Source organism: Chlorocebus sabaeus, chromosome 5 (assembly GCF_047675955.1).
Source record: "Chlorocebus sabaeus isolate Y175 chromosome 5, mChlSab1.0.hap1, whole genome shotgun sequence".
Classification (NCBI taxonomy): domain Eukaryota; kingdom Metazoa; phylum Chordata; class Mammalia; order Primates; family Cercopithecidae; genus Chlorocebus; species Chlorocebus sabaeus.
This window is the reverse complement of record NC_132908.1, coordinates 43646961-43670211: the sequence shown is the minus strand read 5'-3', so window position 1 is coordinate 43670211 and position 23251 is coordinate 43646961. Positions and strand designations below refer to the sequence as shown.

Here is a 23251-nt window from a genome sequence, read left to right as displayed (position 1 = left end):
TGCCTCCTGAGTTCAAGCTGTTCTCCTGCTTCAGCCTCCCAAGTAGCTAGGATTACAGGCATTTGTCACCACGCCCGGCTAATTTTGTACTTTTAGTAGAAGCGGGGTTTCTCCATGTTGGTCAGGCTGGTCTCAAACTCCCAACCTCAGGTGATCCGTCCGCTTCGGCTTTCCAAAGTGTTGGGATTACAGGTGTGAGCCACTGCTCCAGGTGGAATTAATGAACTTTTTAAAATTTAAAATTAATTTTGGTGAGAGAAAGAGATGCGTGTTAGCACTAACACTGTGTTAAGAAATGCTCAGTCGGGTGCAGTGGCTCACGCCTGTAATCCCAGCACTTTGGGAGGCCGAGGCGGGTGGATCACCTGAGGTCAGGAGTTTGAGACCAGCCTGGCCAACATGGTGAAACCCCATCTCTACTAAAAGTACAAAAATTAGCTGGGTGTGGTAGTGTGCACCTGTAATCGCAAATACTCGGGAGGCTGAGGCAGGAGAGTCGCTTGAACCAGGGAGGCAGAGGTTACAGTGAGCCAAGATCATACCATTGCACTCCAGCCTGAGCAACAGGAGTGAAACTCCACCTCAAAAAAAAAAAAAAGAAAGAAAGAAAGAAAGAAATGCTCAGGCTGGGCGCAAGGTCTCACACCTGTAATCCCAGTGCTTTGGGAGGCCGAGGCGAGCAGATCGCTTTGAGCTCAAGAGTTCCAGACCAGGCTGAGCAACATGGCGAAACCCTGTTTCTAAAAAAGAAAAATACAAACAATTAGCCAGGCATGGTGATGTTAACTCTGGAGGGTGTCCAGGTTCTTGGTGTCTTGAACAAAGAACTGGACAAAACACACAAAGCAAGGAAGGATTGAATGGATTTATTGATAATGAAAGTACAGTGTGGGAGTGGGCTTGGAGCATAGGGTCTCAAAGGCCCTGTTACAGAGTTTTTGTGAGTTTAAATACCCTCTATTTGGGGCACACCCTATGTAAAAGGAGAGCATGAAGTAAGGTTACAAAGTCATTTACTTGGCCTACCCCCTAGAGAGAGGATGAAGTAAAGTTACGAAGTCATTTACTTGGTCTATGCCCTATGAAGAGGATGTTTCCTGTTATAGCCGAAGTGTGAGATCGCCTTACGTTCCCTGCCTCCAGACCCTATTTTTTGGCCTCAGTGGTATGTGCCTGTTGTCTCAGCTACTTGGGAGGCTGAGGTGGGAGGACTGCTTGAGCCTGGGAAGCAGAGGTTGTAGTGAGTGGTGATCTTGCCGCTGCACTCCAGCCTGAGTGACAGAGTGAGACTCTATCTCAAATTAAAAAAGAAGAAAATTGTAATTATAAAAACTATAGAAGAAAATAAATTTCTTGGCCGGGCGCGGTGGCTCAAGCCTGTAATCCCAGCACTTTGGGAGGCCGAGACGGGCGGATCACGAGGTCAGAAGATCGAGACCATCCTGGCTAACACGGTGAAACCCCATCTCTACTAAAAATACAAAAAAACTAGCCGGGCGAGGTGGCGGGCGCCTGTAGTCCCAGTTACTCGGGAGGCTGAGGCAGGAGAATGGCATGAACCCGGGAGGCGGAGCTTGCAGTGAGCTGAGATCCGGCCACTGCACTCCAGCCTGGGCGACAGAGCGAGACTCCGTCTCAAAAAAAAAAAAAAAAAAAAAAAAAAAGAAAATAAATTTCTAAATGAGACACTAGTTCATAAAATTTAGAATTTAAAATTTAATAGAATTAAAAATTTAGATTTCCCTGTAAAGGAAAGAAAACATAGTTGAGACAGTAGGAAATTATAATTGCTTATTAGTATTTTAACTGTGTAATTTTCAATGAGTAAAAGGTTTAGGGTAAGCATAGTCAAGTAAATAACCTCCTCATTTTTTACGGGGAGAAAGAAAAAAGGGAAAAAAATCTAAACTTAGTTTTCAAATTATTCTTTAATATAAGTTAATAGGCTAAGGCTGATAAGCAAAGAAGTTTATAAATGACAAGTTCACTTTTAATTAAGGGAAAAAAATGGAGAAATGATTGTCACCTGTACCTTTTATAAATCCAAAGTAATTGAGTGGTGTAAGTGGTCCTCAACTCTGAATTGACTGTGGAGGTTTGGTTTTGTTATTCAGAAAGTATTGTTCTTTACTTGCTGGCCGGGCGCAGTGACTCATGCCTGTAATCCCAACACTTTGAGAGGCTGAGGCAGATGGATCACTTGAGGTCAGGAGTTCAAGACCAACCTGGCCAATGTGATGAAAACCCATCTCTACTAAAAATACAAAAATTAAAAAAAAAAAAAAAATGCCAACCTCGTTCCTTACTTGCTAATTGCATAAAAGTGCTGTACGTTCCTATATGGAACATGGCTTTTATGTAGTTGATTTTTGTGGGGGTTTTTTTGCCTTTTGATGAAAAAAATGCATACCTTTGCCTCTGAGCCTGTACTTTTAGATTCTTAATCATACAGTCTATGATATCTATATTCATCTTCAAAACACTTTTCATAGAGTTCTTTGACTTCTAATTAAGACTGATTGTTTTTAGGTCTGCTGTACAGTTATTGTACTAGGATTTCTTTCCATTGTACTCCCAGGATAATCCCTTTCCTTTTCTTTTCTTTTCTTTTCTTTTCTATTTATTTATTTATTTATTTATTTATTTATTTTTTTATTATACTTTAAGTTCTAGGGTACATGTGCATAACGTGCAGGTTTGTTACATATGTATACTTGTGCCATCTTGCTGTGCTGCACCCATTTCTTTTCTTTTCTTTTCTTTTCTTTTCTTTTCTTTCTTCTTTCTTTTTGAGACAGAGTCTTGCTCTGTCACCCAGGCTGAAGTGCAGTGGCCTGATCTCGGCTCACTGCAACCTCCACCTCCTGGGTTCAAATGATCCTCCTGCCTCAGCCTTCCTAGTAGTTGGGATTACAGGCATGTGCCACCATGCCCGGCTAATTTTTTTATTTGTAGTAGAGATGGGGTTTCTCCATGTTGGCCAGGCTAGTCTTGAACTTCTGACCTCAGGTGGATCTGCCCGCCTCGGCCTCCCAAAGTGCTGGAATTACAGGGGTGAGCCACCACGCCTGGTACCACTCTTTCTTACATACTGTGTGTTTGTTCCTTTTAACCCATGTGTTTTTACTTTTGGAACAAATTTCCCAGAAATTGTTTTATTCCTGGAAAAACTTTTCCAGACAAGACATAATGGTACATTTCTTATCTTATATTGTGGAGAGTGCCTTTGTTTTGCATTCACACTTTAATTTTGTTCTCATTCTTCCTTGGCATTCAGTGGGTCCTTTCCATCTGAAAGCTCAGCTCTTCAACTCAAGGCAGTTTTTATCCATTATTGCTTTTCTCCGCATTTCCTTTCCTTTTCATTCTGGCATGCCTATAGGATCATGTTAGGATTGTGTTGTACACTGTATTGGAAATTGACACTGTATTGGAAGGAGGATAAAGATAGGCAGTACAAGGGTAGTGGCTCAATGATTTCATCAAAGACTTAGTCTCTTCTCTTTCTTCCACCTTAAGAAGATGTGGCTTACCCTCATTGTTCTGAGGTAGTTCTTATTGCACCTCTAAGCATCCTATACACATTTCAAGAAGGAAGAAGAGGGAAGAGCAGAGAAACAAAGGGGCATGCCAGCTATGCTTCTTCCCTAGAAAAAATCTTTCTGGAAACCTTACCCAGTTTCACTTACCTGTCATTGGCTAAAGCTAGATGCCACCTCACCTGCAGGGAGAGTCTTGAGAATATATACCGATTTTAGGCATATTGCCCTCTTTAACAGAACAAGATTCTGTTCTTAATGAAGACAGGGAGAAGGAATAATGGGTAGATAATTAGCAGTTCTGTCATAGGGATATCTATTAGGTTTCTTGGATCTTTCCTTCATTTTTCTTTACTTTCTGTCACATTCTCTTTTTGTCTTTTTGCTTTATTCCAGGACATTTTGTTGATTTTCCTTTCTACATCTATAATTTCGTCATCAAACATGTCCACCATGTAGCTTATTAGCACCTAAACTTTAGCAGGGTATCTTGTTTTCTAATTTCTTCTTTTTCATAGAATTTTGAAAATAGTTTTATTATGGTAAAATATAACAAAATATACTATTTTAACCATTTATAAATGTACAGTTTAGTGGCATTAAGTACATTCATATTGTATTCTTAACCATCACTACCATCCAATTCCGGAACTTATTTTTCCAAACTGAAACTCTGTACCCATTAAACAATGACTGCCATTTTCTTCTCCCCCATGCCCCAGGCAACCACCATTCTACTTTCTCTGTCTGTGAATTTCACTGCTCTAGGCACCTCATGTAAATGGAATCATACAATATTTGTCCTTTGGGTCTGGCTTATTTTACTTAACACAGTGTCCTCAAGGTTTCATCCATGTTGTAACATGCATGAGAATTTCCTTTTTAAGGCTAAATAATATTGCATTTTATGTATATGCCATATTTAGTTTATTCATGTATTAATCAGTGGACACGTGGATTGGTTTAACCTTTTTGCTATTGTGAATAATGCTGCATGGTATACAAATATCTGTCCAGATATCTGCTTTCATTTCTTTTGAGTATATGCCCAGAGGAATTGTTGGATCATATGTTGATTCTATTTTAATTTTTTGAGGACTGACTTTACTGTTTTCCATAGCAGCTCCATTTTACATTTCTACCAGCAGTGTACAGATGTTCCAGTTTTTCTACATCCTCACCAACACTTATTTTCTGGTTTTGTTTTGCTTTGCTTTTTATAATAATCTGATGAGTATGAAGTGGTATCTTGCTGTGGTTTTGATTTGCATTTTCTTATTCATGTGATATTGAACATCTTTGCATGTGCTTAGTGGCCATTTATATATCTTCTTTGGAGAAATACCTATTCAAGTCCTTTGCCCATTCTTGAATTGGGGATTTTGTTGTTGTTGTTGACTTGTAAGTTCTTTATATTATTCTGAATATTAATCTCTCTTTTTTTTTTTTTTTTTTTTGAGATGGAGTCTCGCTCTGTCGCCGAGGCTGGAGTGCAGTCGCCGGATCTCAGCTCACTGCAAGCTCCGCCTTCCGGGTTTACGCCATTCTTCTGCCTCAGCCTCCCGAGTAGCCGGGACTACAGGCGCCCGCCACCTCGCCCGGCTAGTTTTTTGTATTTTTTGTATTTTTTATTTTTTATTTTTATTTTTTTTTGAGACGGAGTCTCGCTTTGTCGCCCAGGCTGGAACGCAGTGGCGCGATCTCAGCTCACTGCAAGCTCCGCCTCCCGGGTTCACGCCATTCTCCTGCCTCAGCCTCCGAGTAGCTGGGACTACAGGCGCCCGCCACCTCGCCCGGCTAATTTTTTGTATTTTTAGTAGAGACGGGGTTTCACCGTGTTAGCCAGGATGGTCTCGATCTCCCGACCTCGTGATCCACCCGCCTCGGCCTCCCAAAGTGCTGGGATTACAGGCGTGAGCCACCGCGCCCGGCTGTATTTTTTTAAAGTAGAGACGGGGTTTCACCATGTTAGCCAGGATGGTCTCGATCTCCTGACCTCGTGATCCGCCCGTCTCGGCCTCCCAAAGTGCTGGGATTACAGGCTTGAGCCACCGTGCCCGGCCTAATCTCTTATCTTGTAATAATTTGCCCATATTTTCTCCCATTCCATGTGTTGCCTTTTCATTCTGTTGATAGTGTCCTTTGATACACAGAAGTTTAATTTTGATGAAATCCATTTTGCCTGTTTTTTTTTTCTTTCATTGCTTTTGCTTTCGCTTTTGGTATCATATCCAAGAAATTATTGCCAAAATCCAATGTCATGAAGCTTTTCCAAGATTTTTAAAGCAATTTTATGGTTTTAGTGGTTATATTTAGATATTTGATTCATTTTTGTGTATGGAGTAAGATAAGGGTCTAACTTCATTTTTTGGCTAATGTGAATTATGCTACATTGCGTAGATACCCAGTTTTCCTGTTACAACTTGTGGAAGATACTGTACTTTACCTTGAATTGTCTTAGAGTCCTATTGAAAATCCTTTGACTGTATGTATGTGTTTATGTCTGAGCTTTATTTTTATTCCTTTATGTCAGTACCATACTGTTTTGATTATTATAGCTTTGTAGTAAGTTTCGAAATCAAGAAGTGTGGGACCTTTAACTTTGAATTTTTTCAAGATTGTTTTGGCTTTTTGGAAATCCTTGGGATTCCATGTGAATTTTAGGATGGGTTTTTCTGTTTCTGCAAAAATAATTTTATTCTTAATGATAATCTCCTTTCAGATATCTCAAGGTATGCATTAGAATGTTTTATTTGTTTGTTGAACTATCTTTGTTCTTCCTGTTTTATTTTGGCTCTTCTCTCGACTTTTATTTTCTTCTTACAGCTAGTAATGTTTAATTGGCTGTTGGTTTGATACAAATGAAGGACTTGGTTTATCAGTGTAGATAAGTTTAGTGAATATCCTACACTGTTTTAAACGTCTGTTTTGACAACAGAGCTCTTCAGTGTATAACTGGGAGTTTAGTAGCAGGAGGTGAGCAGGCAATACACTGGTGAATTCCCTTATTGCCAAAATAAGGCAGGCTTTATTCTGGGGTGGAATGTGAAATCTCTTACAATATTTCATTCCTGTGAGGAGCTGGCTTTTTCCTATGTTATGGAGGTTTGAAGTTCTCTTGCACATTGCTCTGTTCATAAGAGCTTCCTTATGTCAGTTGCTCTGTATACATAGACCCAACTGTGCTGCAGTAGTCTCTAGTTATTTTGATGATCACCTGGTGGCCTGCTTTCACTTACTGTACTTTTTGTCCTGCCCTGGGATTATCCTTGAGAATCCTCCTTTGGGAGGAATAGCTCTCCCTTCTATAGCAGCTATCACTTACTCCTATTTTTGAATTGTAGTTTATTTTATTGCTGTTTCTTATCAGAACCATCAGGTTGCCAGTTTGCTGAAATTCTGTAATTTTGGGTCATTAATAGTACCTTTTTCTTGTTTCCAGCACCACATATATGTTTTCCTTTTTCTCCTTCCCCTTTTCCCATGTTTCTTCTCATTCAATGGGATTTTGAGAAGGTGGTGAGGTAAATGTATGTCCTATCCGATTTTATTTATTCAACAGTCTGTGTAAATAATGTTCTAGGTTCTGCAAATAAGGTAGGCAAAGGATTCCTAACTTTCATAAAGCCTGTATTTTGATGGAGGAGACGTATTGAGCATATAAGTAAATAAATAACAGATTATGGCTGTAGTAGATTACAGTAGATGACTTGGGCTGGGAGAATCAGAGCAAGTGACCTGTATATGGATATCTGAAAGAAAAAAAAAAAAAGCTTATCTCATGAAGAGCCTTGGGAAGAGAATTCTAGGCAGAAGGATTAGCATATACATAGACTCAGCGGAGGAAGGAGCTCGTTTTATTGAAGGAAAGGCACGTCTGGAGTGTAGTGAGCAGAGTGGTGAGCATGAGCATCATGAGACTGGAGAAAGAGGCAAATGCCAGATCTGTTGGGGACTTGTCTTTGGTAAGGAATTTTTACTTTAAATATGGAAAAAAGCTAATGAAAGGCTTTAGAAGGGAAGCTATGCCGTTTGATTTTTTTTTTTTTTTTTTTTTTTTAAGATAATGTTGACTGATATGTAGAGAATAGGTTTGGCTGGGATGTTGCCCATGGAGGTGGAGAGAAATGAAGAGATTATGGGTATATTTTGCAAGGAGTACCTGGGGGCCTTTGCGATGGTACAGGAAGCAAGATGAGTCACAAATGACTACAAGTTATTTGACTTGTACAACCAGGTGATGCTTTTTACTAATATGATGAAAGTAGGAGTAGTAACAGATTTGGGAGAGGGCAAATCAAGAGTTATTTTTTGATACAATTTGAAATGCCTTTGAGACATTCAAGTGAATTTGTCAGGTAGGCAGTCTAGAGTTTAGGGAAGAAATCAAGCAGAAGGTGAAAACTTTGTAGCCATTATAACAATAGTGTTTAATGCTGTGGGTTTATGAGATGATCTAGGCAAAGTCTAAGTAAGAGAAGAGGCCTCCGGACAGAATCCTGGGGCTTTGACATTAGATTGGGAAAGCACCTGGGGGAAAAGCACACAGCAAAGGCGATTAGGAGGAGTGGCTGGTGAGATGAGGAAACTAGGGGAGCCTGAGAATCAAGCGAAATAATTTCAAGGAAAGTAGTAGTCATCTTTGTTGAAGTTTTGAGAGATGGCGTAAGATGGTAAGTGAGGTGTCTATTAAGATTTGATAACAGGTTTTTTTTAAAATTATTATACTTTAAATTTTAGGGTACATGTGCACAACGTGCAGGTTTGTTACATATGTATACATATGCCATGTTGGTGTGCTGCACCCATTAACTCGTTATTTACATTAGGTATATCTCCTAGTGCTATCCCTCCCCCTTTCCCCCACCCCACGACAGGCCTCGGTGTGTGATGTTCCCCTTCCTGTGTCCAAGTGTTCTCACTGTTCAATTCCCACCTATGAGTGAGAACATGCGGTGTTTGATTTTTTGTTGTTGCGATAGTTTGCTGAGAATGATGGTTTCCAGCTTCATCCATGTCCCTACAAAGGACATGAACTCATCCTTTTTTATGGCTGCATAGTATTCCATGGTGTATATGTGCCACATTTTCTTAATCCAGTCTATCATTGATGGACATTTGGGTTGGTTCCAAATCTTTGCTATTGTGAATAGTGCCGCAATAAACATGCGTGTGCATGTGTCCTTTTGTTGTTTTTGACAATCAGTTTCATTGGGATAGGAACTATACTGGAATAGATTTGATGAGTGAATGGGAGATGAGAAACTGAAGGCAGGAAGTACAGGCACCTCTTTTGAGAAGTTTGGCTGTGAAGAAGTTTGCAGAGATGACTGGGTTGCTGGGGGAACAAACCTAAATTCACTGTTAGACTTTAATAGGCATACTATATAAAGCTTTATTTATCACTTTTTCTCTTAACCTTTATTTTTTTTGAGAAATTCTAAGCATATGCAAAAGTAGAAAATGACCAACCCTGCTCCATCCACAATCCTGTCTACCTCTTCCCTTGCATCATTTTGAAGCAAATCCCATATAATTTCAGTTATAAACATTTCATTATGTTTCCAAAAGATGAACATTAAAAAATGTAAGCACAATGCCATTGTAACATAAAAAATTAATAATTCCTTGTTATTAAATATCCAACTTGTGTTCACATTTTCACTTTTCTCATAAATTATCTTAGAGTTTTAAAAACAGATTTTAAATAAGGTCCACAAATTGCATATGGGTGCTATCTTCTTTATTTATTTATTTATTTATTTTTTGAGACAGAGCCTCGCTCTGTCACCCAGGACGGAATGCAGTGGCACAATTTCAGCTCACTGTAGCCTTCTCCTCCTGGGTTCAAGCAGTTCTTGTGTCTTGGCCTCCTGAGTAGCTGGGACTACAGGTGCACACCACCATGCCTGGCTAATTTGTGTATTTTTAGCAGAAATGGGGTTTCATCATGTTGGCTAGGCTGCTCTTGAACTCCTGACCTCAGGTGATCCACCCCCTTCGGCCTCCCAAGATGCTGGGATTACAGGCATGAGCCACCACGCCCCATCATTTGTGTAAGAACAGGGTGTCACTTTGTCACCCAGGCTGAGACAGGGTCTTGCTGTGTGGCCCAGGCTGATCTCAAACTCCTGACCTCAAACAGTCCTCTTGCCTCGGCCTCCCAAATGCCTAAAGTGCTTTTGGATTACAGGCATGAGCTACTGAGCCTGATTTTTTTTTTTAACCCTCTTATTATCTATTATTTTCTCTTTTTTTCCTTTTAAGTTAGATGTTGAAGAAATGGCATCACCTGTTCATTTGTGTGTGCTGTTTGTATCCCCATGGTGTCAGTTAACATATTCCTTGAATAACCTCTCTTTTTCCTATTAGTTGTAAGTTAGATCTGAGGGCTGGAGAGATTGGAATTTTTTTTTTTTTTTTTTTTTTGAGATGGAGTTCATTTTTGTTGCTCAGGCTGGAGTACAATGGCACAATCTCAGCTCACCACAACCTCTGCCTCCTAGGTTCTAGCAATTCTCCTGTCCCAGCCTCCCAAGTAGCTGGGATTACAGACATGTGCCACCACACCCAGCTAATTTTGTATTTTTAGTAGAGACGGGGTTTCGCCATGTTGGTCAGGCTGGTCTCCAACTCCTGACCTCAGGTGATCCACCCACCTCGGCCACCCAAAGTGCTGGGATTACGGGCGTGAGCCACCGTGCCTGGCCTGCTTCTCTCTCTTTTAGTGATGTTAGTACCTGCTGATGTTTAGTGCTTAGAACCTTTAGTTCATTGCAGGTTGAAAAGTGTTGATATTCTGATTCTGTCATTCCTTCTTCATTTATTAGCTTTAACATGAGAAACCTCTTCATCTGCCCTTTGGTTACCCTGTGAGTAGCACAGTTTAGATAGAAAAAGCAGAAGAAATGCTTTGTTTTTTCCCTTTATTTAAATTTTCAAAGTAATGAGTTGCTTCTTTAGTATCTTCGTATGGTGGCCAAGTAGTTTTTGTTTTTAATGTTAATATATTCATATGCTTGATATATTTCAGTCTATTAACAGTTACTATTTTTATTGATACTCAAATTGTCCTATAATAGTAGGAACCTCTTCATGTTAGCCCAAGTCTTAACAATACCCTGCTTGTCTTTAATAACTTTCTTGCAATCTGGGATAATTAAATGTTCTTGTATTATCTGGTATATGTCTAATTTGAAACTTCAGATTAATTCTCCAAGGATATGTTATTTGGAGATAATATTACATTTTACTTTTCATTTTTACAGCAGTCTATTATCATACTTATTTTATAGTCTTTCACATTGTTCCCTTTAGTTCTTTGGATATGAATTTTTCTGTTTGTTTTGCCCCTTTACCACTGTGATTTTTGGCGTTTGGGGGAATTCTCTTTCTTGCTTTTGATTGCAGGTATGTGTTAAAGCAGGGTATCATATATATTTTTTTCTTTAAGTTTATTGTTTGTCTTACCCAACATTTTGATTTGTTTAGAGTGGGAGGAGTGACTTCTTGCATTAATTAAATCACCATATTTAGTAAAGTTTCCCTATTGCTATTCCATTTATGGAGCAACATGCTCTTATATCAGAAATTACCTTATCTGTGGCTAAAGTGAAAACTACTCACTTGCCTAGGGTTTTTATATTTGTTATGGATGCTTTCTGTTTGATTTTTATTGTAAGCTTAACATATTGTCTTTAAGATCAGTTTTACTTTTGCATATTTCACATATTTTAATCTTTAATTCAGGTAGAGGGCAAAAAGGTATGAAATTTTTTTTTCTTTTCTTAATACTTCACTACTTTTAGCTTGTAAACAGGAAGAAAAAGGCAGACAGGTTGCTATGGAATTGCGTGAACTTGTAGAGGCTGAAATTTAAGCTGCCAAATGAAGAAACTTGTTTTCTCTTCCAAGATTCCTCCTACTTCATGTGTTATTGTGATCCAAATTCCATTGAATTTCTTTTTTTCTTATGTGGGTGTTGGGGAGACATACATGTTATGGTTGTAGTTCTATGAAATATGCCAGGAAGCATACTGTAGTGCTATTTAGAAAGAAAAAGGAAGACAATGAGAACTTGGGCAAACAGTTCTTGCTAAGCCCTAAAATATATCACTTTTATTCATCCATACAGAAAACAAGCATGAGGCCAAGAGGAGGCGAACAGAGAGAGTTAGGAGAGAGAAGATAAATTCTACAATAAATAAAGATTTAGAAAACAGAAAGAGGTCTCGAAGTAACAGCCATTCAGATCATATCAGACGAGGAAGAGGAAGACCTAAAAGTGCATCTGCCAAAAAGCATGAGGAAGAAAGAGGTATGAAATAAGCAGTTTTTTTTTTTTCCAAGTATTAAATTGGTCTGGGATCTTAATTAGGTAGTAGTGAAGAAAGTGGAGGCATTGAGTTCCTGGACTTAAAATCACAACTCATATTTTAGTTTGAAAGCATTTCCTCTATGGTAGATGCTTATTATTTTTTTAATCACAGGCATTTAATTCTTATTGGAAACCTAAAGGCTTAGTTAGGTAAAATTTACCTTGCTATAAACTGATGATAATAGAGTTCAAAGGTAATTTGTATATGACATCCTGGAGAAGCCTGTTAAAATGATTGTACCTTCTTTTTTTTCCTTTTTGAGACAGGGTCTTGCTCTGTCACCCAGGCTGGAGTGCAGTGGTGCAATCATGGCTCACTGCAGCCTCAACCTCCAGGGCTCAGGTGATTCTCCCTCAGCCTCCTGAATAGCTAGGACTACAGGTGTGCACCATCATGCCTAGCTAATTTTTTTGTAGAGGGGGTTTCACCATGTTGCCCAGGCTAGTCTTGAACTTCTGGGCTCAAGCAATCTGCCCTCCTCGGCTTCCCAGTCTTGGGACCTTTTTTTTTTTTTTGTCTTTTTTTTTTTTTTTTTTTTTTTTTGAGACGGAGTCTCGCTCTGTCGCCCAGGCTGGAGTGCAGTGGCCAGATCTCTGCTCACTGCAAGCTCCGCCTCCCGCGTTCACGCCATTCTCCTGCCTCAGCCTCCTGAGTAGCTGGGACTACAGGCGCCCGCCACCTCACCCGGCTAGTTTTTTGTATTTTTTTAGTAGAGACGGGGTTTCACCGGGTTAGCCAGGATGGTCTCGATCTCCTGACCTCGTGATCCGCCCGTCTCGGCCTCCCAAAGTGCTGGGATTACAGGCTTGAGCCACCGTGCCCGGCCTTTTTTGTCTTTTTAAGACAAGTCTGAGTTCTGTTAAGACTATTTCAAACTGTTATACTGTGAGTTTTAAACTTTTACTATTGAAAGTGTTCTTGGTGGAGTTTTTAACTGCTTATCGGGCGATTTGTGTGCTTCCTACTCTGAGGCAGCTTTTGTGTAGATGAATTCTTGGTCCAGAGTATATTTCTTTTTCTCCTTACAGGTCTTCTCCTTTCTTCTGACAAATATCTACCAATAACTTGTTTTTAGACATTAAAACTTCAGTTTCTCTTTTTCTTTGATGTATGCATCTTTTAAAAAACTTATGGAAAATTTCATCATATGCAAGAGTAGAGAAAATAGTATAATGAACCTCTATATGTCCACAAGTTTTTAAAATTGAGACTTTCAAGCCAGGAGTTAATTTAAAAAAGGGATAGTTGCTCTTTATTGTGCTTTAAAAACCTCTGTCAAAATGATTTCATCTTCATTGAAATGCATTTATAATTTCTTACACTATTTGTGAGTTATGCTTTGCTTTTCAGATGTTCTGTCTTACTCAAGTGCTTTTTGTATAAATGTAAATTTCACTTATTTTAGACAATGAGAACATTCTACCAGTTCACTATTTCTCTCTGCTTTATGTGCTTTTATTTGAATAAAGTTACTATTGCTAGAAAACAGCTTTACCAGTATAGCCATTCCTAGCTTTTATCAAAGTTAAAGGTGTCTTACTATTGTATGGCTAAAGGAATAAGATTTATATCATTTTTCACTGTATTCTAGGAAGGCTGTGCTGAGGTACTCCTTATTCCTTGGGTAATTTTACTGCTTTTCTCTTCCTTTCTGTTATGCTCTTCCAGAGGGTTTGAGTTATTTATTCAATGTGAATGTTTCTTTAACAATAGGGTGCAGAAAACCTATGCCAAGGATTATTTTAGAAGGGAAACTAGGTAAAGAAAAGTCAACAGAGAAAAAGGAAAAGAGAGAACTACTGCCTGGCTCAGAAAACAACATTCTTTTCAGTTGAAGTAAAGGGAATGCAGCTGAAAGAAAAGAATGCTTCTGGTGGTGGGTGAGAAGAGATGAGAAAGCAGATAATGACAGTCTTTAGCTGGGGAAATGAAGTCTGTATACTTGTGGTAGAACTGTATATATGCCGGATTTCAGCTTTTATTTCATGATTGCTTGAAAAAGGAAGCATTTATTTGGCTGTAAATATTTTTTAGGCATTTTCTGTTTATTACAGAAAAATTTTAGGAAAGCTATTTCTAGAGTAATATATGCTTTTGTTTTTGATACAAATTGCAGGAAATTGCTTAAATTAGTTTTTGTAGCACAAACTGGAATCTTACGTAGACCGTGAAGTCATTACACTTTTTCTGTAAAGAGCCAGAGAGTAAATGTTTTAGGCTTTGTGGGCCATACTATCTCTCTCACAACTACTCAGCTCTGCCATTGTAGCTGGAAAGCAGCCATAAACCATGCATAAATGAATGGGCATGCCTGTGTTCCAGTAATACTTTATAAAGCAGGTGGTGGGCCACATTTGGTACTTGTACTATAGTTTGCCAATCTCTTTCTTTCTTTTTCTTTCCTTGCCTTTTTTTTTTTTTTTTTTTTCCTTCTGAGATAAGGTCTCACTCTGTTACCCAGGCTGAAGTGCAGTGGAGTGATCATGGCTTACTGCAGCCTCGAACTCCTGGGCTCAAGTGATCCTCCTGCCTCAGCCTTCCAAGTAGTTGGGACTAGAGGTGCACGCCACCACGCCAGGCTAATTTTTTTTTTACTTTTAGTATAAATGAGGTCTCACTATGTTGCCCAGGCTGGTCTCAAATTCCTGGGCTCAAGTGATCCTTTCAGCTTGGCCTTCCAAAGTGCTGGGATTGCAGGCATGCATGGGCCACTGCACTTGGCCTAGTTTGCCAATCTTTGTCGTAAACCATTGTACTCTTAAATATAATATGGACAAGAACCATTAGATTGGTGCAGAAGTAATTGTCGTTTTACTTTTGTACCAACCTAACATGAACTTTTGAAATGTCTGTGTTTTTTTTTTTTTTTTTTATTTTTGAGATGGAGTCTCGCTCTGTCGCCCAGGCTGAAGTGCAGTGCAAGCTCCGCCTCCCGGGTTTACGCCATTCTCCTGCCTCAGCCTTCCCGAGTAGCTGGGACTACAGGCGCCCACCACCTCGCCCGGCTAATATTTTGTATTTTTTAGTAGAGACGGGATTTCATCATGTTCGCCAGGATGGTCTCGATCTCCTGACCTCGTGATCCGCCCGTCTCAGCCTCCCAACCTGCTGGGATTACAGGCTTGAGCCACCGCGCCCGGCCAATGTCTGTGTTTTAGAATATATTTATTGGATATGCCTCTTAGTGCTAAATAGCTATTTTGTTGGTTTTTATTGATTCCTTGCTCTTAGAGCATTTGAAAAATTTGAAGCAAGTTTTAACTTTAACACATGAATTAAGGAAAACCTGACAATGTGTCTAAAAAACCTAACTTAAAAATAGACTTTTCTATCTAGTCAGATGAGAGGTCCAAAGGGGAAAAAAATGACTTCTATTTTGAAACAGAATAAGAAGGAAGAATGGAAAAGGAAAGCTTGTTAGACATCATCATAATAATATATCTTTATGAAGTCATAAAAACAAATCATTAAATAACAATTTTTGTTAGTCTGATGTAAGTCTTCATTTTATATATAAGGGTATTCTGGTATTATAGAAGTGACATTTTGACTGATTAAAATATGTTAGGCAATTCTGAACATCATATTAATGAATTTAAGAATGAATGGGTCGGGTGTGATGGCTCATGCCTGTAATCCCAGCACTTTGGGAGGCGGAGGCGGGCGAATCACAAGGTCAAGAGATCGAGACCATTCTGGCCAACATGGTGAAACCCTGTCTCTACTAAAAATACAAAAAAAAAAAAAAAAATTAACCAGGTGTGGTGGTGTGCGTCTGTAGTCCCAGCTACTTGGGAGGCTGAGGCAGGAGAATCGCTTGAGCCCAGGAGGCAGAGGTTGCAGTGAGCTGAGATCGCATCATTACCCAGCCTGGCGACAGAGCGAACTCTGTCTCGGGAAAAAAAAAAAAAAAAAGAATGAATGTAGACTTCAAGCTGAAGATGGTGGATTGAAGAAACACATCTAGCTCTAAACTCCTTTGGGGAAATCTAAGAAAGAAACTGATTTTTATTACACCATTACCTAAAAGTCAGGAAATTTGTGTATCAGTTATGTCTGGAAGTAGAAGTGGAATTGAGGCTAAAAATGAGAAGATTGTTTGCAAGTATTTTTATGAATAGCCCACTAGGACTGTTTACCCTCTTATCCCCAACTTTATCCTTTGAAAAAGATAAATAATACAGTCTTTGGTCTCAGGAACACCAGGTGTCTGTTGATGGCCAGGATACCATGTTAAGATCAGGAAGCCTAGGTGAAAATAGGACATAGTAAATACTGAGTTCTTGAGTTTGGCTTATTAGCGTCCAGGTAAAAAAAGATGGAACATATCTTCTCTAGAGAATCTGAAGGATCCAAGAGAAAAGGCCCCAAATAAAGATACGCTCATTAGAGATTCACAGAGAAGTGGCCTAATTGGATCATCCTAATCTGATGACTACAGTCAAGCTCCACATATGTGTAAATGTTTCTAATCAGCTTCTTTGGTCACTCTCCTATATATGAGCATATTGCCAAGAATTACCCAGATATCTGGAAGAAAGTGTATATTATAGTTTAAAAGGCTAAGACCAAATCAACAGGAGAGAAAAAATAACCTGGAAAACAACAAGTTTTTGCAGGGAAAAGAAAAACTATAAACTATTATTAATATCTTTAGCAAAAGAAGTAATTGTAATTGTAAAACGAACAAGATGATATTTAAAAGGAAACTGCAGAGGTCAAAAAGCCAGTTGGAATATGAGCTTTAAAATATTCCAAAAAAACCCCCAAAACATAGATGATACACAGAAATGAACAACTTTAATAAAAGGCTTAAAGATAAAATTGAAGAAAGGTTCCAGAAAGTATATTATTGAAAAGAGATAGAAAAAACAGAATGGAAACCATAAATTTAGAGGACCAGTGTGAGGTCTGACATCTGTAAATAATTGAAGTTTCAGATAAGGAACATGGAAGATAGAGGAGAAGGAAGTCATCAATGACTTTAACAATGACAATTATTTATTCAAGAAAATTTTCCCAACCTGAAGGACATTTAGTTTCTTTGTTAAAAGGGCCTACAAATTCCCAGTCTAACGGATGGTTAAAAAGATAAATTATGCCAGAGTTTGTCATTATATCTCATATCTCTTTGGTTAAAGAAAATTCCTCAGGTTTTCAGAAAAAAGAAATGCAAAATGATGTTGGAACTAATACAATGGAATATTGTCCAGCAAAGAATAAATTACTGATATATGAATAGCATCAGTGAATGTCAAAAACATGTTGAGCAAAATAAGCTAGACACAAAAGAGTACATACTATATATGATGCCGTTTATATGAAGTTTAGGAACAGACAGAATGATCTATAGTAATAGAAATCAGAACAATGGTTGCTTGTAGGTGTAGAGAGGGATTGGCTGGAAAGAAGCATGAGGGATTTCTGGAGGAAATTTGTTATATGTTGATTGTGACATGGGTTACATGTTTGTATATGTTTGTCAGAACTCCTCCAGTTGAACACATAGAGAATCTGTGTATTTCACTCTATGTAAATTTATCATTGATTTTAAAAATAACTGTAAAAAAGGTATTGGGTTTTCTCAACAGTGGCACCAGTAGTCAGAAGACAATTTACTGCCTTCACAGTTCTAAGCGGAAACCTACAAGTCTATACTCAGTCAAACCATGAATCAATGTGAAGGTAGACTAAATATATTTTCTGACATTCAAGGTTTCAAAAAATTTGCTACCAATACTCCCTTTCTCAGGAAGCCCCTATAAGTTACCTGCTACCAAAATAAAGAAGTAAACTAAGAAAGGATCTTTGGATTCAAGACAAAGGTGGGTCCACCTGACTCTAGAGATGAGTCTCTCCAGCATGATGCTGATGAAAGAGCACAAGATGATAATTGTGCAGTAGGCCTAGAGAGCAACCATTTCATACTGGAGCAGGTTGGAAGACTTGGAGAGATTTCTTCCACAAGATAAAAATGATAAAATACCTTATATGTATAAACATCCTGAAAAATTTATACAACTAGGAAAGACTTTGGGTTGAGTTAGAAATGAGAACTAAGCAAGTAAAAAGAGAATCACTTCAGGGAAAACAATGTAAAGGAAAAGTGAAATCACTTACCGTAGGCATAATAATGTAATCATTGAAAATTGATGTTACTGAAGTTGTGATTGAACTATAGTGAGAAGATGAGGGATGGGCAGAGTGTTTACTGGGGCAAGAGATGCAAAACAGTGTAACCCTTATTTTCCATGGGGGAAAGTGAATCAGTAATGCCTAAAACCCTGAAGTAGCATCTTTTTTTTTTTTTTTTTTGAGACGGAGTCTCACTCTGTCGCCCAGGCTGGAGTGCAGTGGCCGCATCTCGGCTCACTGCAAGCTCCGCCTCCTGGGTTCACACCATTCTCCTGCCTCAGCCTCCCGAGTAGCTGGGACTACAGGCACCCGCCACCTTGCCTGGCTAGTTTTTTGTATTTTTTAGTAGAGACGGGGTTTCACCGGGTTAGCCAGGATGGTCTCGATCTCCTGACCTCGTGATCCGCCCGTCTCGGCCTCCCAAAGTGCTGGGATTACAGGCTTGAGCCACCGTGCCCGGCCTGAAGTAGCATCTTATACAAATGTTACTTAGAGGCCGGGTGCGGTGGCTCAAGCCTGTAATCCCAGCACTTTGGGAGGCCGAGACGGGCGGATCACGAGGTCAGGAGATCGAGACCATCCTGGCTAACCCGGTGAAACCCCATCTCTACTAAAAAATACAAAAAATCTAGCCGGGCGAGGTGGCGGGCGCCTGTAGTCCCAGCTACTCGGGAGGCTGAGGCAGGAGAATGGTGTAAACCCGGGAGGCAGAGCTTGCAGTGAGCTGAGATCCGGCCACTGCACTCCAGCCTGGGTGACAGAGCGAGACTCCGTCTCAAAAAAAAAAAAAAAAACAAATGTTACTTAGAGATTTGTTTTTGTAAAAGCAAAAAGGAACAACTGGAAAAAAGAAGTCACAAAAAAAGTAGTTGCATTTGGAGAATGGGAAATGTGCATGGGGCAAAGGACTTCTGTTTAACAAGTTTTATAAAAATGATTTGATTGTAAATTATATGCATTTAACTTTGATTAGAATGTCAAAACAAAATAAAAATAGAATCAGGGGATCCTGAAAAAGTAACTTGGAAGAATACATACCAAGATGTTAATTGTGATTTTTGCTGACTCATGAGATTACGAGTGATTTTTATTTTCTTTTTCAAATTTTCTGTGAACTTGGATTGCATTTGTAAACGAGAGGAGAAAGATAGAAATAAATGTTATTTCCTGTATAAGAAGATGAAGATGAATATGTTAATGTATTCATAAAGTCACCATTGATGTTCAGAAGGGGACCATCTCCCAGAGTGAATTTTGTCTAGCAGAGAAAATTCATTTTGATTGAGACAGTGAGGAGATAGAAATGTATGAGGCTCTTAGAGAAATGATGTAGCTGTTAGATCACCTGTGTATAGAAATATATATTGTCTTCATTTTATCTTCGTTTCGGTAACTCCTTTGTATAATTTAAAAAACTTTAGTTCAGTAGCATAGTAACATTTAGTGTATATTGTAGTATTATATATAATACTGTCATTTAAAGAAATACTTGAAAGCTTTAAAAAATTTAAATTTACTGCATCTACTGCCTTTGTATTAAACTTTCCCTTTTTCTTTTAACAGAGAAACAGGAAAAGGAAATTGACATCTATGCTAACCTGTCTGATGAAAAGGCTTTCGTGTTTTCAGTCGCCTTGGCAGAAATAAATAGAAAAATTATCAATCAAAGACTTATTCTCTGATACTTGGTCTGCCAGACCTGCCGAAACTTCTGTCAGGATTACATCAGCAAATTCTCAAACAGTTACGGACTCTCAGGAGCATTCTGACTGCATCAATAAGGGCCATTGATTGTTTCTCTCCTGTCATTTAGCCTGTGCCACACAAGCTGTGTAGGCTTGGACTGTTCTGGGATTTCCTTGTTTACCAAGGAGTATTGTCAGTGTTTTGTGTTTGGGATATAAGTAAGTGTATTTGCCAAAAAAAAAAAAAAAAATTGCTGGATGGATGTAAAGGATAAAAAGTGATGGGGTGTGGGGTAGGTATGAAAACTAGGGTAATAAGATGCTTGATTGTTTTCAGGTTTGCCACCAGAGATGCAATATTTTAAATACTGTCAGAGTGATTTTTAAAAATATATATTTCAGATTTTCAGTGCTAACAGATTGCATCTATACAGTTCATTTACTTTTAGAAAATTGGCAATTGATATTTTATTGAATGGGGAATTAAGAATATAAACTGTACATTTTGTCTTAAATTGATTTTTTTTCTTGGCCTTTATTTTTATTACTTAAGGTATGAGTTATATTTTAGGAGATACTTTCTAGACAGTTTGAAGTTTGGGTGCTATATGAAGAAAAACATTTAATGATATACTCAGATATAAACACCTTGTTTTTTTGAATGTAATTTATTTATTAGTTAAAAAAAAAAAAAACTTCTGCTCTCAAGATGGTGCCTGTTAACCTAAACATGAAATATATTTATTACATGCAAAATATTTCTTAGATAGCCACTTTTAAGCAGTAATGTTTTATCTGAATGGATATTCGTTTATACATCCTGATAATTATTTAAATTGTTACTTTCACTCTGAAAGAAAAAATAAACCTTAATATTGAAACTAAGTAGATTAAATAGTGTGATAAAAATTTTTTGTTCTGGTGAAGTTTGTGAAATATATTTAAATTCTTAATTTTTCTAGTGTTAAGTTATAATCATTTATAGTTGATTTATACTAAATGCTTTTGCATTTTGGCATATCAATTTAATGATTAACATATTCAAACTTGGCAGTCACTCCCCTTATTTTCAGTCCCTCTTTCCCCAATCTGTTTGGAAATCCTTTTAAAGCCTTCTTACAGAAGATAGTCATCAGTTAGATTTAGCCCTGTTTTAAGACAATCTCCTTTCAATTTTAGTAGTAACATTATCAGCTTCATCCTTCATCCTGCATCTCCCATCACCCCCTCAAAGAAAAAAGGAACATTTTTTCCTACTTTATTTAAATGGTAACCAGCAGAGGGAGCTTAAGAGGTACTCTAGATAGGATATAGAATTTTCCTAAGGATTCCTTTTCCTTTAATTCTGTATCTGTCTGCAGGTACTACTGCAACTATTTTGTATGCATTTTATTTATTTATTTAGGAGACATAGAGTCTTGCTCTGTCGCCCGGGCTGGAGTGCAGTGACACTATCTCAGCTCATGCAACTTCTGCCTCCTGGGTTCAAGTGATTCTCATGCCTCAGTGTCCTGAGTAGCTGTGATTAGAGGCGAGTGCCACCAGGCCCGGCCAATTTTTTTTTTTTTTTTTTGTATTTTTAGTACAGATGGGGTCTCACCATGTTGGCTAGGCCGGTCTCAAACTTGTGGCCTTAAGTGATCCGCCTGCCTTGGCCTCCCAAAGTGCTGGGATTACAGGCATGAGCCACTGCACCCAGCCTTGTATGCATTTTAGAGGCTTAACTAGTAGTTTCCCCAATAATGTAATGTGATTTTATCTTTGAAACATACTGTAAGGAAACTTTTCATTTTAAGCAAAAAAACTTAAAAATGATTAATATCTAAAAACGCTTGTATACATATATATGTCCTCAGAAAAAGCAAGAGCAGCTTGTGGAATAAGCACCTCTCTAAGGAATTATCGATGTCAGAGTCTATCCATGTAAAGCTGAAGACCATTAGAGGGAAGTCATGTTAAAATATTCATTGGATATGGTAAAGGAGGTACTGGTGACTGGGCTGGAGCTTGCCATGTAGAAAAGTAATTACTTCAGATCTCATAATGTTAAATTATTGGCTTATTTAAAAATTTCCTTGGCAGAGAGGCAAATTAGGTTTCCTCTGTGACATAACCTATTTAACCAATTTTTCAAAAAATTGTATGCTCTGAGATACATTTATGAGCTTTCTTGTTATAAAGCTAAAAAATTTAATTTGTCTCGGCATGTCGTAATGGTTTCAGAAAATATTACTTTGTCACTGGTGTCACAGAAACCTCTGTCATCAGCAAATGTCCTAAGAGTATAATTATAGTTCTTAATCCAATTTGTTCTGCTCTGATATCTATAAATGATGTGATTATTCAAAATACCTTGAAATGATTCCACAAGTAGATTAGGTCTGTTGAAGATAATTTATTCTTAAATATATAAGTAAGATTAAATAAAAGTAGTTTGAGAGTTGTTACTCCCTGCCTTACTCAATTCCATGGTATTCCAAAATGGTTTTGTAGGCACTTTAATACTTATAGTTTGATTTTGTTAGTTTTTGAAATGAACATTTCTTAGATTTTTATGGGCATTTTCTTGTATTTAAATGTAAATGATATAAAAGGGAAACTCTGCAAATTATTTCTTGTGTAGTAATCAGTGGAAGTGATCAAAGAGCTTGAAGCGGCTTATGATGAGAAAATTTAAAATTGCAAATGACCTGAAAATTTAGCCAGAATCTTCTTATTTCTTTAAATTTCAGAAATACTTAAGGGGAAAAAAAAGGTCAGTATGAACTCCGGGTTGCTTCCTAAAAGTAATCAGATAGTGTTTTCCCTCAGGTAAGATTTCAAATTGAAAAATATTTGACTTCTTCAACTCTAGTAATTGCACTTGATTCTCTAATTCTGACCATTAAAATGACTTGGCAATATTTAATTTTGGCTTGCCTTTTAATCTGCATGTTTGTCTTAAATTTAGAAAAATTAAGCTCTTCTTTTATATAAAGTATTAATTGGCTAGGCATGGTGGCTTACACCTGTAATCCCAACACTTTGGGAGGCCAAGGCAGGAGAGTTGTTTGAAGCCAGGAGTTTGAGACCAGCTTGGGCAATGTGGTGAGACCGCGTCTCTACAAAAAGTAAAATTAGCTGGGTGTGGTGGTTCCAGCTACTAGGCAGCTGAGGCTGAAGGATCACTTGAGCCCAGGAGTTCGAGGCTGCAGTGAGTGATGCAGTGAGTGATTTTCAAACACCCTGTCTGAAAAATAAAAGTATTAATTGAATTTGTTTGATTCCACTTTCAAAATACGCTCTAGATACAGGTAGTCATTCTGCCAAATTGTGTTCTTCTCTAAAACATTTTGTCCATCATTCTTTGAAACTCAATTATTTCCACTTTACCTTCTAGTTTGGTTTGGTGCCTTATATTCTTGCTAGTTAAAAGCATTTTTTTTCTAGTATTTTCTGTCTTTCTAGCCTTTAAGGCATATTGTTGTTAGCAAATCTCTTATTTAAGTTAATTAAAATGTTTTCTGTGCAGCTG

At 38.1% G+C, this 23251-nt stretch overlaps 1 protein-coding gene across 3 annotated transcripts in view; it reads left to right on the top strand.

Annotated features, from left to right (window-relative positions):
* The window catches only part of C5H16orf87 (chromosome 5 C16orf87 homolog), a 32241-nt gene extending 11619 nt beyond the window's left edge, over positions 1-20622 (top strand). The window contains exons 3-4 of one of the 3 annotated variants that reach the window (XM_007992120.3): positions 11674-11856; positions 19616-20622. In XM_007992120.3, the coding sequence (XP_007990311.1) occupies positions 11674-11856; positions 19616-19734 (302 nt within the window). In that variant the 3' untranslated portion in view covers positions 19735-20622. Of the gene's footprint in view, positions 1-11673; positions 11857-17632; positions 18242-19615 lie in introns of those variants that run through there. The other 2 variants (XM_007992125.3, XM_073015351.1) reach the window with 2 other exon arrangements.
* Positions 20623-23251: the final 2629 nt, after the last annotated feature.